The sequence below is a fragment of the Sander vitreus genome, chromosome 19, assembly GCF_031162955.1.
Source record: "Sander vitreus isolate 19-12246 chromosome 19, sanVit1, whole genome shotgun sequence".
NCBI lineage: Eukaryota > Metazoa > Chordata > Actinopteri > Perciformes > Percidae > Sander > Sander vitreus.
The window spans coordinates 6,015,986-6,029,855 of record NC_135873.1 but is presented as its reverse complement, the minus strand read 5'-3'; the positions used below and the strand labels follow the sequence as shown (position 1 = coordinate 6,029,855).

At 37.8% G+C, this 13,870-nt stretch overlaps 2 protein-coding genes across 4 annotated transcripts; both read right to left on the bottom strand.

Moving 5' to 3' along the window:
• Positions 1-72: 72 nt before the first annotated feature.
• oxa1l (OXA1L mitochondrial inner membrane protein) lies at positions 73-5,922 on the bottom strand. Its single transcript, XM_078275805.1, has 11 exons — positions 5,771-5,922; positions 4,507-4,641; positions 4,016-4,144; positions 3,622-3,922; positions 3,309-3,452; positions 3,110-3,195; positions 2,601-2,765; positions 2,226-2,330; positions 1,944-2,106; positions 1,696-1,776; positions 73-327 (listed from the first exon to the last, which is right to left on the bottom strand). The coding sequence occupies exons 1-11, from the start codon at positions 5,879-5,881 to the stop codon at positions 206-208; spliced, it is 1,542 nt and encodes a 513-aa protein (XP_078131931.1). The 5' UTR covers positions 5,882-5,922; the 3' UTR covers positions 73-205.
• Positions 5,923-8,508: 2,586 nt separating this feature from the next.
• On the bottom strand, positions 8,509-13,497 carry LOC144534210 (uncharacterized). Of its 3 annotated transcripts, none has more exons than XM_078276011.1 (11): positions 13,329-13,497; positions 13,172-13,240; positions 12,982-13,087; positions 12,760-12,881; positions 12,432-12,502; positions 12,217-12,339; positions 11,925-12,020; positions 11,657-11,788; positions 11,308-11,570; positions 10,784-10,821; positions 8,509-10,690 (listed from the first exon to the last, which is right to left on the bottom strand). In XM_078276011.1, exons 1-11 carry the CDS (start codon positions 13,480-13,482, stop codon positions 9,303-9,305), a joined length of 2,562 nt encoding a protein of 853 aa, XP_078132137.1. In that variant the 5' UTR covers positions 13,483-13,497; the 3' UTR covers positions 8,509-9,302. The 3 variants fall into 3 exon arrangements, with proteins under 3 accessions (XP_078132137.1, XP_078132138.1, XP_078132140.1); XM_078276012.1 differs by having other exon boundaries at positions 12,982-13,084; XM_078276014.1 differs by lacking the exon at positions 13,172-13,240.
• Between the last annotated feature and the right edge of the window lie 373 nt (positions 13,498-13,870).

The window sequence follows — 13,870 nt, the reverse complement described above, 5'->3', positions numbered from 1 at the left end:
TCCAAGGATGTTTTTGGAGTAGAGGATTAATGTATTGTGTACTCAAGAATCACAACATTAGACACACCAAAGTGGTTGTTTTGAGGCGGATTTTACATTTTATTTAGAATAATACATAATGACAATCCTTTTCCACTCGGTCCTCTCTTCCATTCATAAATATGTACATACAGTAAATCATGGTACTGTCAAGCTTTCAGTCTGATCATCCAATAGTGTCCTTCCATGGCCTCGCCTTATCACCAGCTGGCTTGTCTTTAGCTGATGCTGCAGCCATTGGCGGGGTCTGCTGGAGAGGATTGTGGGTAAAAGTCTGCCTCAGTGGACCTGCAGAGGGAAATGAAGAGAAGACATATGAACACATTCCCAGTTTTAGTGCACACACAGTGTTGGACAGCAAAGAGACAATCATGCCAACAGCTTTTTCTCCCGACTACCATAAACATACAAAAAAATGGTACACAAAACATGTTTGACGTGGGACTGCAACAAAATATCAGCAAATAGTGACATTCTCAAATATCTTATTTCGTCTGACCAAAAGTCCAAAAATATTAAGTTTACTATCATAAAAGATAAAGAGAAACAGATAATGTTTACATTTGGGAGTGGGAACTAGTGTGGACTTTTGCTATTTTGACTTGAGAATAAAGTGCTATAAAAATGAATCTGTAAAAATACTTATTGAGTAACTATTATCAGTTCTAGTCAGATTAAAAACAAAATTAAGAGCAACAAAACACTAGTGAGGTACTTACTGACTGCAGATGCTGTGAAAAATTAATTGTGGAAAGTCTTCCAAATTTCAGCCTTAATAATACATGCAAAGCTCCAAACACTCATATCAGAGTCTTTTATCACAGTTTTAAGGCCTTGTGGACTCCACAGCAGTACAATCTGGAGTAAAATGAGTAACTTTCTCCTGAGCTGCAATCAGTGTTCACACCTAACCTATAAGTACAAACTGAATATCCAGCAAGAAACTATTATGTATGTTTCAGGTAATGGGTTGTTACTTTTTCCACACTCTTTGCTGGCTATTAGTCTCCCAATTAAAACCGTGATTTTTACATTAATATTTTTCAAGTCTTATTCGAATGATTGGCTTTGGCCACAAGGGGGAGCAGATCCTCCATTTCTGCATCAAGATATCACAAAGTAAACTATACATTACACAACTGTTAAAAACTTTAGTCAATAATGTCCCTTTACGTAAGCAGTACATTAATCTATTAGAGCAACTAATCCAAAAGGTCTTTTTGAAATTCCAGTAACTCAGTATAAATAAAACACTTTATTTTAAAATCTTTGTAATTATGGACTTATTATGCACTTTTAAATACATACAATACATATAATATGTATCACTGTAGGGTGTCCTTGAATGCAGAGAAAGGCGCTTTTAAATAAAATGTATTATTATTATTAATAATATCATATATTGAAGCCAACCATAAAATGTATAATGCCACATTCCAATATATTTTTCCACCTGTCCCACCTCCACTTTTTTCATCCTTTATTATCATTTTAGAAACAACTCCAGCCAGCTGTTCCTCATTGGCTGAAATAAAGCCAAAAGGGGAATTAAAAGTCTGTCTATGTGAAGCTGAAAAGGAAGTCATGTTTCGGCAGCTTGATGTAGAGGCCATAAGAATCTCTTCTGGGCAGACATTGACTAATGGGGGGACTGACCTTTAGCAGCGAGGTCCAGATGATTTTTGATCCTTCTTTCCCTTTCTTCCAGCTGCTGGGCCAGCTGAGCGTTTTTCCAGCCTGGAGACCAAACCACAGTTACACCACGGACAGAAATAGAAATAATCAGTGTTGCCGTAATCATATCATGATCAAATGTCAATAGTTTAACATTATTACTAAAAAACAATCCATCAAATGTCCTTAAGACCAAATCTATTGGATGTACAGCATGTTTAGACACCAACCCTTCTTCATGCTATCGATTAAGCCGTCACTTTGGGGCAGGGCGGAGGCCGGATGTTTGATTCTCTCCGGGATCCTCAACCTGTCTCTGACCAAGGGGTGTCTGAGCAGGGCGACTTGACCCAACGTGAAGCAGTTAGAAGTCAGCCAGTAGGTAAACACCGCCTGAAGTTAGTTTGAGAAGAAAAGGATTTCAGACACTGAATGTAAAACATATTTCCTGGTATTTAGTACCTTTTTAGTGTGATGTGATGTGAGTTTAAACCACTACAACAAAAACTGACCGTGGGGAAGTTGATAGTGAGGGGGAGGATGACAAAGGGCATGATCCTGAACACTGTCTTCATGGCTCGCAGATTGGGGTTGTCGATACCAGACTCTGCACCCAACTAAAAGAGACAATGGAACAATGTGGTGAGCATGAGTACATAAAACAGTTCATACCAAGATCATAACCTCCTAAACCTCCTATAATCACCACCTATAACAAACTGTCAGTTCAAAGGTAGTCCTGTTATTCTTATAACTGTGCTGTTCTTTTATTCTGGCCGGGCATCAAAAGAGCAATGAAAAAAATACAGATTAACAGGGTTGGTATCATTTAGTTTCTATGACCTCTCTTTTTTTCTTTCTGACAAGTTGGGTAAAAGCTGGCTGACCTCCACGATGAAGAACATGGTTCCAGTGACGGCAAAAGGCAGGATATAAAAAGGATCTGCTGCTGTCAGGTCTGTAAACCAGAGCAAGCCTCCTGTCTGCATGCTGGGCACCGGCAGGTAGGCCATCTTCCTCAGCGCGATGAAGAAAGAGACGAAGACTGGTGCCTGCGGAAACAGACAGATAACTGACTTGAAAAAACTGCTTACAAATCTTAAAAACATAATTCTACAATAGTTTTTTTTTTTTTTTATGTAAGTTTTAAACTGGTATTAAGTACTCCTTGACAGGGTATAATGCACAGTCCCTCCAGGATTTCGTGGCCTTTTTTTTTTTTTAGATTGTTGCGGCCCAAAATGTCTAAAATTGCGGCAGCTTTGTTAAAAAATTGCGATAAAAGTTGCAATGTCTTGCATACATATTTCCTTTTTATTTTATTGGAAAGTTGAGATTGATGCTTAGGTTTAAGAAACCAAAAACACAGAGTAAATTGTAAAAGAGATAAACTGACCTGCACCATAGGAACTAGGAAGCCACGGAGAGGATTTACATCATGCTTCTTCTGGAACAAGTTCAGGTCAGAGTAGGCTTTGGCAACTATAACATGCAGACAAAAGCTCATGACAAATTGACGAGGCTGGATTATTTAAACAAGCACACACACATGACTAAAAAAAGACAATTGCAATGAATGAAGAGTAACATTTTACATTCAAATTTGTTTCCACTCTGCTTGGCTTCATTCATCCTGGCAGTGAGTTTGGACATCTCGGGCAGAACGTTGTTCAGCTTGGCTGCCTCCCGCTGGCCCTTCACTATGACAGGAAACACAGCCAAACGAGCCAACACGGTTCCTAAACGAGAGTGAGGGATTCATAGAAACAAGAAGAGGATAAGAAAGAACACAGGAAATACAGGTCACTTTTTTAATCTCTTAAAATGAGACTCAAGGAAAACATCAACCTTAGATACTGAGGGATGCCTGAATGTTGACATACTGATTTGTAGTTAAGTGTTGCTTACCTACAACAATGGCCCCCCACCAGGGCAAACCAAGATCCACGTGCATGAACTCTAACAAGTTCTGGATCAGCCCCACTGGAGTGCGGCCAGCCAATCCCAGCTCTGCTAAACTGGTTTCTGTAGCCGCAGCCTGCAGGACCTCCACTGCAGTCGGTGCAGCATCAGCTAACTGCTCGATGACTGGCTGCGAGAAAACAGAACCTGGGTCTGCTGACAATAGCTCAGGGGAGGAATCCAAGACTGGAGAAGAAGGAGCGATGTCCACTAACGGTGCTGCCATGGAAACAGTTTCAACTGGGATCTGAAAATATCAATGAAAATGGAATCACATATTTAAGTTAGAATGTAACTAAGTGCCTAAGATAGATGATGTAACTTCCGATGTAGTCTCCACCTGTTCAGTGATTGGGTGTGCGATGATGGGGTTAGGGTCAGCGGGCAGATAGACGGGGGAGGACTCCAGGACTGGAAGGCCGGCAGAAGCTTCCAACACTGGAGATGCCATGCTTCCATCATCAGGGATCTGCCAATATCAGTAACAGTTATGGATGTAACAATGTATTCAAACAGCTGTTCAAAGATTCAGTGCATAAAATCTCACATTCTGGCCACAGCGTGAATCAATTTACTTTGATAGATGTCAATACTTCCAATATAGAAACACAGAAAAGGGCACTGGTCATTTAAGAAATCCACAAGTTAAACTATTAAATTATATAACTGAATATATATTTAACTTGTATGGTTAAAAAAAAAAAAAAAAAAACTCTTCCCTTTTGAGCTCTGTATGAGGATGACCTGAGTTTGATCTTACAGAGGTGCTGTTCACTGATGCTGCTCAACAGCAACTTTGCTATTAGACTGGTCACCTGTACGCTAACTCACCTGTGAGCTGTTGTGCCTGACTGCCACGGCGTTCACCCAGAGGAACTTCCCATGCTGTCTGCAGCCCAGCAGAGTCCTAGTAGCAGGACTGCGACACTCAAACACTGTGTGCAGATGGGACTTCTGGAGCACTCGCTGAACCAGAGGGACAGAGTCAGATACACACTTTACATAATAAACTACAACCTGATGACATGCTGCTGTGTCACATAGCATCGCTTAGCAGCAATACAGAACAAGTTCAGCCACACAGATACTTTAGGGATTACAAATTTTGCAGCTGCTTTCTAAATTGAACCTGATTAGAGCAGAAACATACCAGAAACTAAAAAAAAGTCAGATAATTAAGCTATTATGTGACAGGAAATTAATAATCAAATATTTGATAATGAATCACTGATGTCATTTATTAAGCAAAAAGGCTACATTATTTGGTTACAGTTTCTCAAATAACAGGACTTTCTTCTATTCGCACACTGAGCATGAAATGGTGCATTCATTTCAATACTGTAGCTTTAAATTAAGCTTTTAGGTTTGTCAGATAATCCTTTCTCGTGTGACTCTTTTAAATGTTATTACACAATATTACATTGGTTGACACTTATGCTAGCGTTGCCTTCACAGGAACTTGCATAATGAAGGATGTGAACATTTAGAAATTAATGGAATTATCAATGCTGGAGAAATCTACCATTTAAATGAACTACATGACCTAGCTAAACATCAGAAAAAACAGGTGTGCAGCAGGTTTAAATTACAGTGACCTCTGGTTGAATTTAGATGATTCCTACAGGACACAACAGCTGGGTTTGGACTAAACAACAGGTTAGCTAGTTTAGGTTTAACGTTATACAGATAAGCTAATAACAGAGCAACAGCACTAGTATCTTTACTTCAGGATAAATGTAACGTTTGTAGTTGTTGACAAAACTAGCAGTTGCTAACACAGCCCAGCTAGCCTGTGGATTAACACAGTTAGGTAGCCTACATTTCAATCATGTCTAAACTCCTGGGGGTCTTAAGCTCGTATTTCCGTGATTCGAGCTACACTGCCCATGTTGTTCTTGTTAATAAACCTGGTGATTTAACAGCTTTAACGTTATTAAATATCGGAGCTGTCTTCACTTGAGAGACTACGACTGTCAAAGTCACAGCGAAGATGCTAGCCGGATAGCGAGTTAGCTAGCCGTCGAGAGTCGCTATTCGTGTCTATGTTTCAGAAGCAGGGATAAAGTACCAGCTGTTAACTGTAAAGAAGACTTACATGGTTCAAAATGTCTTGAAGGGGATGGCTGTCTCGGCTTGGTTTTCCAGTCTGTCTCAGGAAACATCTTGCTAGGCAACCCGGAGTCACCCCGCTCCTGATGGCAGCCATGCTAGGGGAAAGACATGCTACGGAAAGCGTGAAGAGTCTATTTTCCTGGCAGTTCGTTACAAGCTTCGCCCTCTGTCATTCGGGTCAAATATAATAACATTTCTATTTGTCTTCACGACGCATTTCATTAGCAGTAAAATAAATACATTTACAAGAGTACTTGAGAAAAGTTCGAGGTACGCTAATGTACTCTACTAATATATCAGAAATGTATTTGTCTAGAACTACCAAATTCTTAGATTTAAAATATTTGTCATTTCTAGCTACCACATGTTCTTTGTCCTGCCCTTTTGAGTGAAGTTTAAGAAATGATGCTGAAATATAGAAAACAATATGCATGTATCTGTTTATCTCTCCAACCATCACAATTAATCAATTAATGAATTAACCAATAAATCAATCAATCAAGCTTGTCACTGTGATAACTTGTCTCCAGATCGGACTGATTAATTTATTCTTATAATTTTATTATTCCTTCTTCTGAGGGTTAACAGAAAGAAAACACAATATATTCCAGGTGGGATTTGAGCCCAGAATCTCTGAACTAATAAAACAACAACAGAACACTACAAGAAGAAATGAACAGAGAACAGTATGAGCCCATTTGGGGCTAGCTAGCTTTGGTTATCACAATTTTAATGGATCATTTGCATGCTTTCAGTTAAAATGAGTTCATTTTAATAGATATCAATCCCTTAAAATGTTAAACCTTACAACTTTCACCTTACTTATAATTAGATTAAAGTATTTTTAAAATGTACAAAATAACACATACTGGTAACTACACCTTAATGTGTATCTTAAATGGCCTTCATTTTTTATTAAGATGCATATTCGAGGTCAATTGGTGGACAAATTACTGGATTGATGTGTATAAGAGGGTTTTAATTGTTTCCACAGTTCAAGTTTAAACTTGAACGATTTTAGTTTCTATTGTCTTTTATTTATTATTTAAAAACAATAATACAAAATTGCAAATTAATAAAAAAAAAAATTACATATGAACCCCCCAGTTAAAAAGCATGCATTATACAGAGTTTATAGTTTCAGCAAATCCAATTAAATGAGATGCAACTAGAGGGAAAATCAAACCTTTCTTTCCAGATGTCACATTAATTCCTGTAAATGGGCAACAGACAGAAAGTGAAAATCAAAGCTCAGTGCATGTTGACAGTTACATAACACAGTCTATAAGTGTTGATTCATTTTTGGCAGGGCATCAACCTTTCAGTGTTCAGTGTTCTTTCAAATTGTGCATGATACCAACTCAGGTCAGGTAAAACAAGAATAACAAGTTATTAGTGAGAGGAAGTATGACTGATGTCTCAGAGATTGGCATGGTCAAAACAAGACTGTGCCCCCTAAAGCAATGATGTTGTTGAGACAACTAACATTCACCTGTTCATAAAATGAGACAATATTGACATATTATCCAATGTAACTAAATGCATATTTATCGTACTTCTTTCTTGTAAAGTTACTATAATTATTTTTGTCTGTGCTGCACACACATTTACTGCATGTCTGTCCATGAGAGATCCCTCTGCTGTTGTCATCTCTGAAGTTTATTCCTTTTTTTCCTAAATATTTTGTCTTTTTTGATTTCTGAAACTTGAAACTTGACTTCTCTGACTCTTTTACATTATAAAAAGCAATGGATCAATGTAGGGTAATCTCCACTGCACTCATACCCTGTGACTTTCCACAAAAACATGTTTTTCATTTACTATTTTTTATTTTACATATATTTCTTTATGTCTTTAGTCCTACGAATAAAAGAAATGACCACAATTGTTTGGTTCAAAGTGATAAACATAACATTTAAAGCATCCATGACATTAGTCAGTGGGCACTGCAGCAATAGTTTACAAGTGTAGTGTGCAATAGGCCTAATTATACTAAAATAACATAGGCTACTTAACAGTAGAATAAGAGAACACAGTAAGATTAGGGCTGTCAAAATAACGCGTTAATTTCGATTAATTAATCTGAGGACAAATAACGCGTTAAAAAAAATAACGCAGATTAATCCATTCCATATTGACGTTTGACCTGGACCGTTCTAGCCACCATTCGACTGTAAAATGAAGGAGGGAGACGAGAATGTTCTGCCTGGATTATTAATTGGAACATTTACTTGTAAAAATCTTCTTCCTGCCAACTCTGGCTACCGAAATCTGGTGCCACTGATATGTCTGCTCTTCTCTCTGATGCTCTGAAACACAAACACCGCTGCACATGACGCTAGTTAACACTATACTGGACAGCAGCTAACGTTAGCCTACCGCTAGCTAGTAGCTGGATTAAACACGGTTACAATGCTGACAGCTAACGCTAAACGGTGTAAAGTTTGACTGTGTTTTACTGTAGAGGATTCAACACCGGTATGTAACAATCTGCAGCTGCTGTCGGAGAAATGACACAGACGGTGCGTTCAATGAAACTGGTAAACTACAGCCTCGTGGTGCATTTGAAGTTATTGTAAATGTCCTTTTCCTATCTGATGGTTCAACAGCAATTTACTACTGAAATTAGTTATTGTTATACATTATTATTAAATCATTTCATTTTGACCATATGGCCTTAGCAATAAACAAGCTGTTCTTTAATGCCACCAATTAAAGAAATTTCTTTTCTTTTTCTACTTTCTTAAAAAGTATCGGTTCAGGCACCGTTAATTATGTATGCAATTAATTTCGATTAATTAATCACAGAGTATGTAATTAATTAGATTACATTTTTTAATCGATTGACAGCCCTAAGTAAGACATAAAGTCAAACAAAGATTTACATTTGAATTTTATTTGTCTAAAGTCATATTATATATTATACATTCAGTGCAATCTATTTACATATTTCTGAACAAATTAACAAAAATAAATAAAGGATAAATGTAATAGGTCAATACATTTCTTCAACTGTAAAAATTGTAAATTTGTACAACATGAGAAGAGCAACGAATAGACAAAAAAAATGTCTGATCATTCAGTCTGTAAAGTGATTTCAAATCAACTTAACATAAATATGATCTTGTTTTTCCTTGACATGTCAATTTCCATTGCGTTACTTTTTATTACAGACCGATGTAATTAGCACTTTAATCTAAACAACCCCCTCTCTCATTATTAAACCTTTTAGTTTTGCTGCTCTTTACGCAGAGACAATCCTGTGGCAAACAGGAAGTGATGCATTTTACATGATCCAAAACCAGCAAAGGAGATCCTTTAAACAGACTGAGCCACACTGAACTCAAAAACAAAATTATTACAGTACTGTCCATACTGCCTGAATGCCATTTGCTAAATATCAATAAGCATCAACAAAAAACTAAAACAAACTTGTTACTTGTTGATCACCACAATAACAAGCAGTCTGGTAAAATATCAATTTGTGTTATCCTGGACAAAGTGTGCATTTTGTCTTAATCTGACTCTGAAGTCTGGTCTCCAATTCTCCGGCATTTAAAAAAAAAAGGAAGACACCCAGTAGTTTTTGTGCCTTTCTTTTTTTCCTTTGTGCTTTGCTTGTAAGGTGAAAAGCGATTCAATTTTCTTTTTTTCGTTGCATGTTTTATTCCAGCTTGATCTGCTGCATCAGACAGTCCTTCGTTTCTGTGGTTTCTCCTTCGTGTTGGTTGCTTTAGTGCAGGAGAGTTATTTAGTTTTAAATTGTGAACACCCTCTGACAAAGTGACCTTTGCATCTGTTTTTGTATCAGATTTTCTTTTGACATTTCCATCATTATATTCTACCCAACTCTTGATGCCATCTTGTGAGGGCCCAGCTAAAGTTACTATTCTCACGTTCTTAATCTCGGTGCTTGTTTGTACACCATCCTTAAATTCTTCCTCAATTATCATCCCATCATATGTTTTTGATTGCTTTGAACCACATCTTCCTTTAATTGCTCCTTCATTATATCCAGTTCTAGCTTTTGGTTGAGTGTCCCCCTGTCTGCTGCTTGCTACCAATTCTGGTCGTCTAAGAGAAGAGTCCTCTCTTCTTTGGAAATGTCCATTATCTCCTTTCTTTTCCTGCTTTTTCGCTGTACCATCATCGTTTTGGGTTGTACGTGTAACCCACTCTGATCTAACATCATTGTTCTGATCCTCTACATCCTGACCAGAGTGTTGTAGTCTCTCTGATGTTCCTTTCCTTTCTGCATGTTTATGATCTCTTCTCTTTTGTTCCTTTCCCTGGAACTTCCCTGCGTTTCCTGATTCCATCCCGGTTTCATCAGCTCCAGTTTTTCTTTCCTTGTCGACCCTAACATTTATTTCCATCTTGTCATTATCTCCCTGTTTGTCCACACTAACAGGTTTAAGGTTCAAATCCTGATCAGCAACACCCTCTTCAAGTTGAGTTTCTCCCTTTACTGCCTGGTCTTTAGCCTCTGCATTTCCTCTCATGTCCTCATCATCCATCACTGTTTCCCCCTCATCTCTTGGTCTTTCTGCATGAGCACCTTGAGGACGATAACTCAAGTCATTGCTTTCTTCATTACACTCCTGATGATTGTATGGTATACTGGGCCTGGCATAAACTTTCTGATCCTCTCCACAGAGGTCAGATGATACCCCCAATTCTCTAGACATCTCTAGAACACTGACTAAGTCTTTAATTCCTGTTTCTTCATTTCTGTCGATGGAAACAGCTACTGCTGTGTTATTACCCGCCTCTGCTGCCTTATCATATTCCGCTCTCTTTGCAGCATCTTCACCATGATCATAGATATCACAGGTAAATGGCAAGACGCCACCAGGAGTAGGCACCTCTCTGATGTCCTGAGAACAAGTATCAGCAGGATCCACTGGGAAATAGGAATAAAATAAATTCAGGCAAAGTACCAAACAATTTGAACACTGCACATCGGTATGAATAATGAACATGTTTGCCATCTTACCTTTCTTTTTGTAAAAAAGAAGATAAGCGCTGCTCGATCTGGTGAGAGAAATGTGCAAAAGAAAGCAGGTTTAGTCATTTTCAAATACAGAAAAAGTTTTATCTTGTGTTTTATACAGGGGCTTTCTGTTGTGCATGCTGACATGCATGCATATGTAGGCATAATGATTATTTTAAGGTTTTATTTTCAGCAGACAATGTAAATACATAGAAGGGCGCTTTGATGCATGCACGTCTGTATGCATGTATGAGTCTATGTGGATACATCCATAGATATTGGGACTGTGAGATACACATATAGTATATGTATTTAATTTTATTTCTCACCTATCAGCGAAGGTGGTGGGGTAGGAGATTGGATTGGGGAATAGGTAAGAGAAACTATCTGTCTAGTTTTGATAACAGCATGATGTAATATAGTATTTTAAACATGCCTATGTGTTATATTCAAGCAAACTGAAAACTCAATTTAAAAGTAATCTCAAAACATGTATGGTGGGGATGAAAAGAAGGACTTAAACTTACTTCTCAAAGTCATCAAGCTGGAATGGCTGGTTATCAAGCTGTTGGTGAAAAGAATAACCAAAGCAAATGACATGATGAATCAGTTGTTTGCACTGTAATATGTACAACACTGAAGTTAGAGTGATCAGTCTTACCAATGTGATTGTAGCATCGTTGAAGTTATACCATCTATCATCCTCCTGGGACTTGATTGTTGCAGTGTAATGTCCACTTCTGAGATCTCCAAAATGCTCCACGAATGCATAAAGTTCATATGCCTGATTCTGATCACCAGAGGAAAACATGACAGACATTGTGATCAGGAATGAAAATAAAATGTGTCATGAAAGACAAATCAAATCTACTGTACCTCTGGTATCTGTAGGGTGTGGGGAACAGCCACAGTGTGGTTGATTTTGACGTATGTCATGTAACGGTAGTCAAACTCAAACCTCTTCAGCAGCAGCATCAAAACCTCTGGATGACGCTTTATTACAGATTTCTGAATGAAATACACAGAGGTCCCTCACATGTATTATCATGTTGGTACAATGCCCTTATAACATTGTCAACTCCTTATATTATCACTACACAATTACAGAGCACACAAATCAGCAACATGTTTTCTTATTACTCACAATAGTTGCATCAGTTTTGGCACCACACTCATCACAGTACATCTGGTTTTCTCCGCTGAAATCTGATGCTCTGAAATACTCCTCAATGCCATTCACCTGATAAAAAGCACTCATGTTATTTTTGTCTACAGTAAAGTGTTCATAATTGTCTTCTCGAGGAGTTTTTGATATATCACAAGTATTCCTGATAATGGCGTTTCACTCAACTGATGAGATCTCTGACCAAAATACTAGTGTGTAAATATATTTAGTTTACTAGATATCTCCTGGCAACAGAAAAACTGTTTCTTACTACACTATAGTGTTCACTGTAATCCACCAATGCAAGAGAAAGATGCCAAAATGCCCCATCTGTGTCAATCTCAGTACGACACGCAGAACATATGGTCTTGTGTGTCAACAGTCCGTGAAAGATCTGAAAGCACAGAAATATAGAGACTGGTAACCAAGTTATTTTTTTTTTTTTAACAAACCCAATCCCTTGGATATTGATAATGTCTTCTTTACCTTGGATGCGTCAGGACTGGTCAGACCTAAAATCTTCTCATAGTACTCAGCAGCATCACACTGTTCATACACTGGGGGGGGGAAGCAGAAATCAATGTGTATTTCTTCAACAAAGTAAGGGGTACCCTTATCATATTGACTTTTGGTCAACTCACCTTTATGAAGATAATAACTCAGACTTATTAAATATATATTCTCTATGAGTAAGGCCTAAATGACTGTATGTTAATACTTTTAGTGCACAGGATGCATATATTATTTTCGGATACTACGCTTTGTTTATTTATTTATTTATGTTTGTTTTGTATTAACACATACTGTAGCCTACCATTGTTGATGCCCAGCTTCTTTGTGATTGTATAGGTGTTTGCAAAATGTTCTTTTAAGTCATGAAACAAGGATGTGAGATGACAATCGATACACTCAGTGCCAGGATGTTCACAGGTGTGCCTACACAAGTTAAGACATAGTGGACATGAGAAATACAAAAGTGCAGTGTACCCTCAATATATTTGCATTATATGTCATGAAGTTGGACTTTGTAACAAACCTTTCCACAGCCTCTTTGAAGTCTTTGGTCATGAAAAGCACCTGCAGCACACTGTTTAGGTAACATGTTGCTCCTTGGTTCAACAAGCCATGGTACATATTGGCTGCTGGGATGAGATTGTTAATAATGCATGTAATTTACATACCATTACTGTGGATTATAAACCAGCCGAACAGCATTTATATTTTACCTGGGGAGGGCATCATTTTGTAGATTAATTGAACACCATTTTCCAACCAATTCATCTTTTGACTTTCAGCTGCAAATTAGATGACAGTCAGTTGTTGACAATAAATTAATCGCACTTGTGTTGGAAACGAATAAATGCAGAAAACATATGAGCCTACCTTCAGTTGTAAGAATCTCACTTTCAAGACATTCCTGCAGAAGTTTTTCTCGCTGTTTATTGTCGACGTACACGAACAGTGTCTCTAGCTCCTGTAAAATACAACCCTCTCTACTTTCTCTTTCACTTGTCACAAAACTGCAGGGTTGCTGCATTCAGGGTGTGTCGGACATATAACCATTACGAGGTGGCTAAGACGACTGACAAGGAAATTAAACTGCGCAAATGGCTCTGTACCATGGACTGCTCTGTACTGGTTGTAAAATAAATCGCAAGCTTCCAAAAAGCTTCTTCTCTCGCTGCTTAACAGGACATAAATGCAGCATATGCAGATGCAAATGTAGCTTATCTTATAGGGTGAGAAATGTCCTCTTTGTGGATGTTTATGTGATGTAAGCATATACCATATTCCGTTTCATCATATCCATAGCTTAAGAGCTATTTGCATATTACTAAATCCCGATAAGCACACTACATCTAGGGTGTATTTTAATACACGTAATTAATGTATCCATGTAATATTATTAAACTGAATGTGATTTA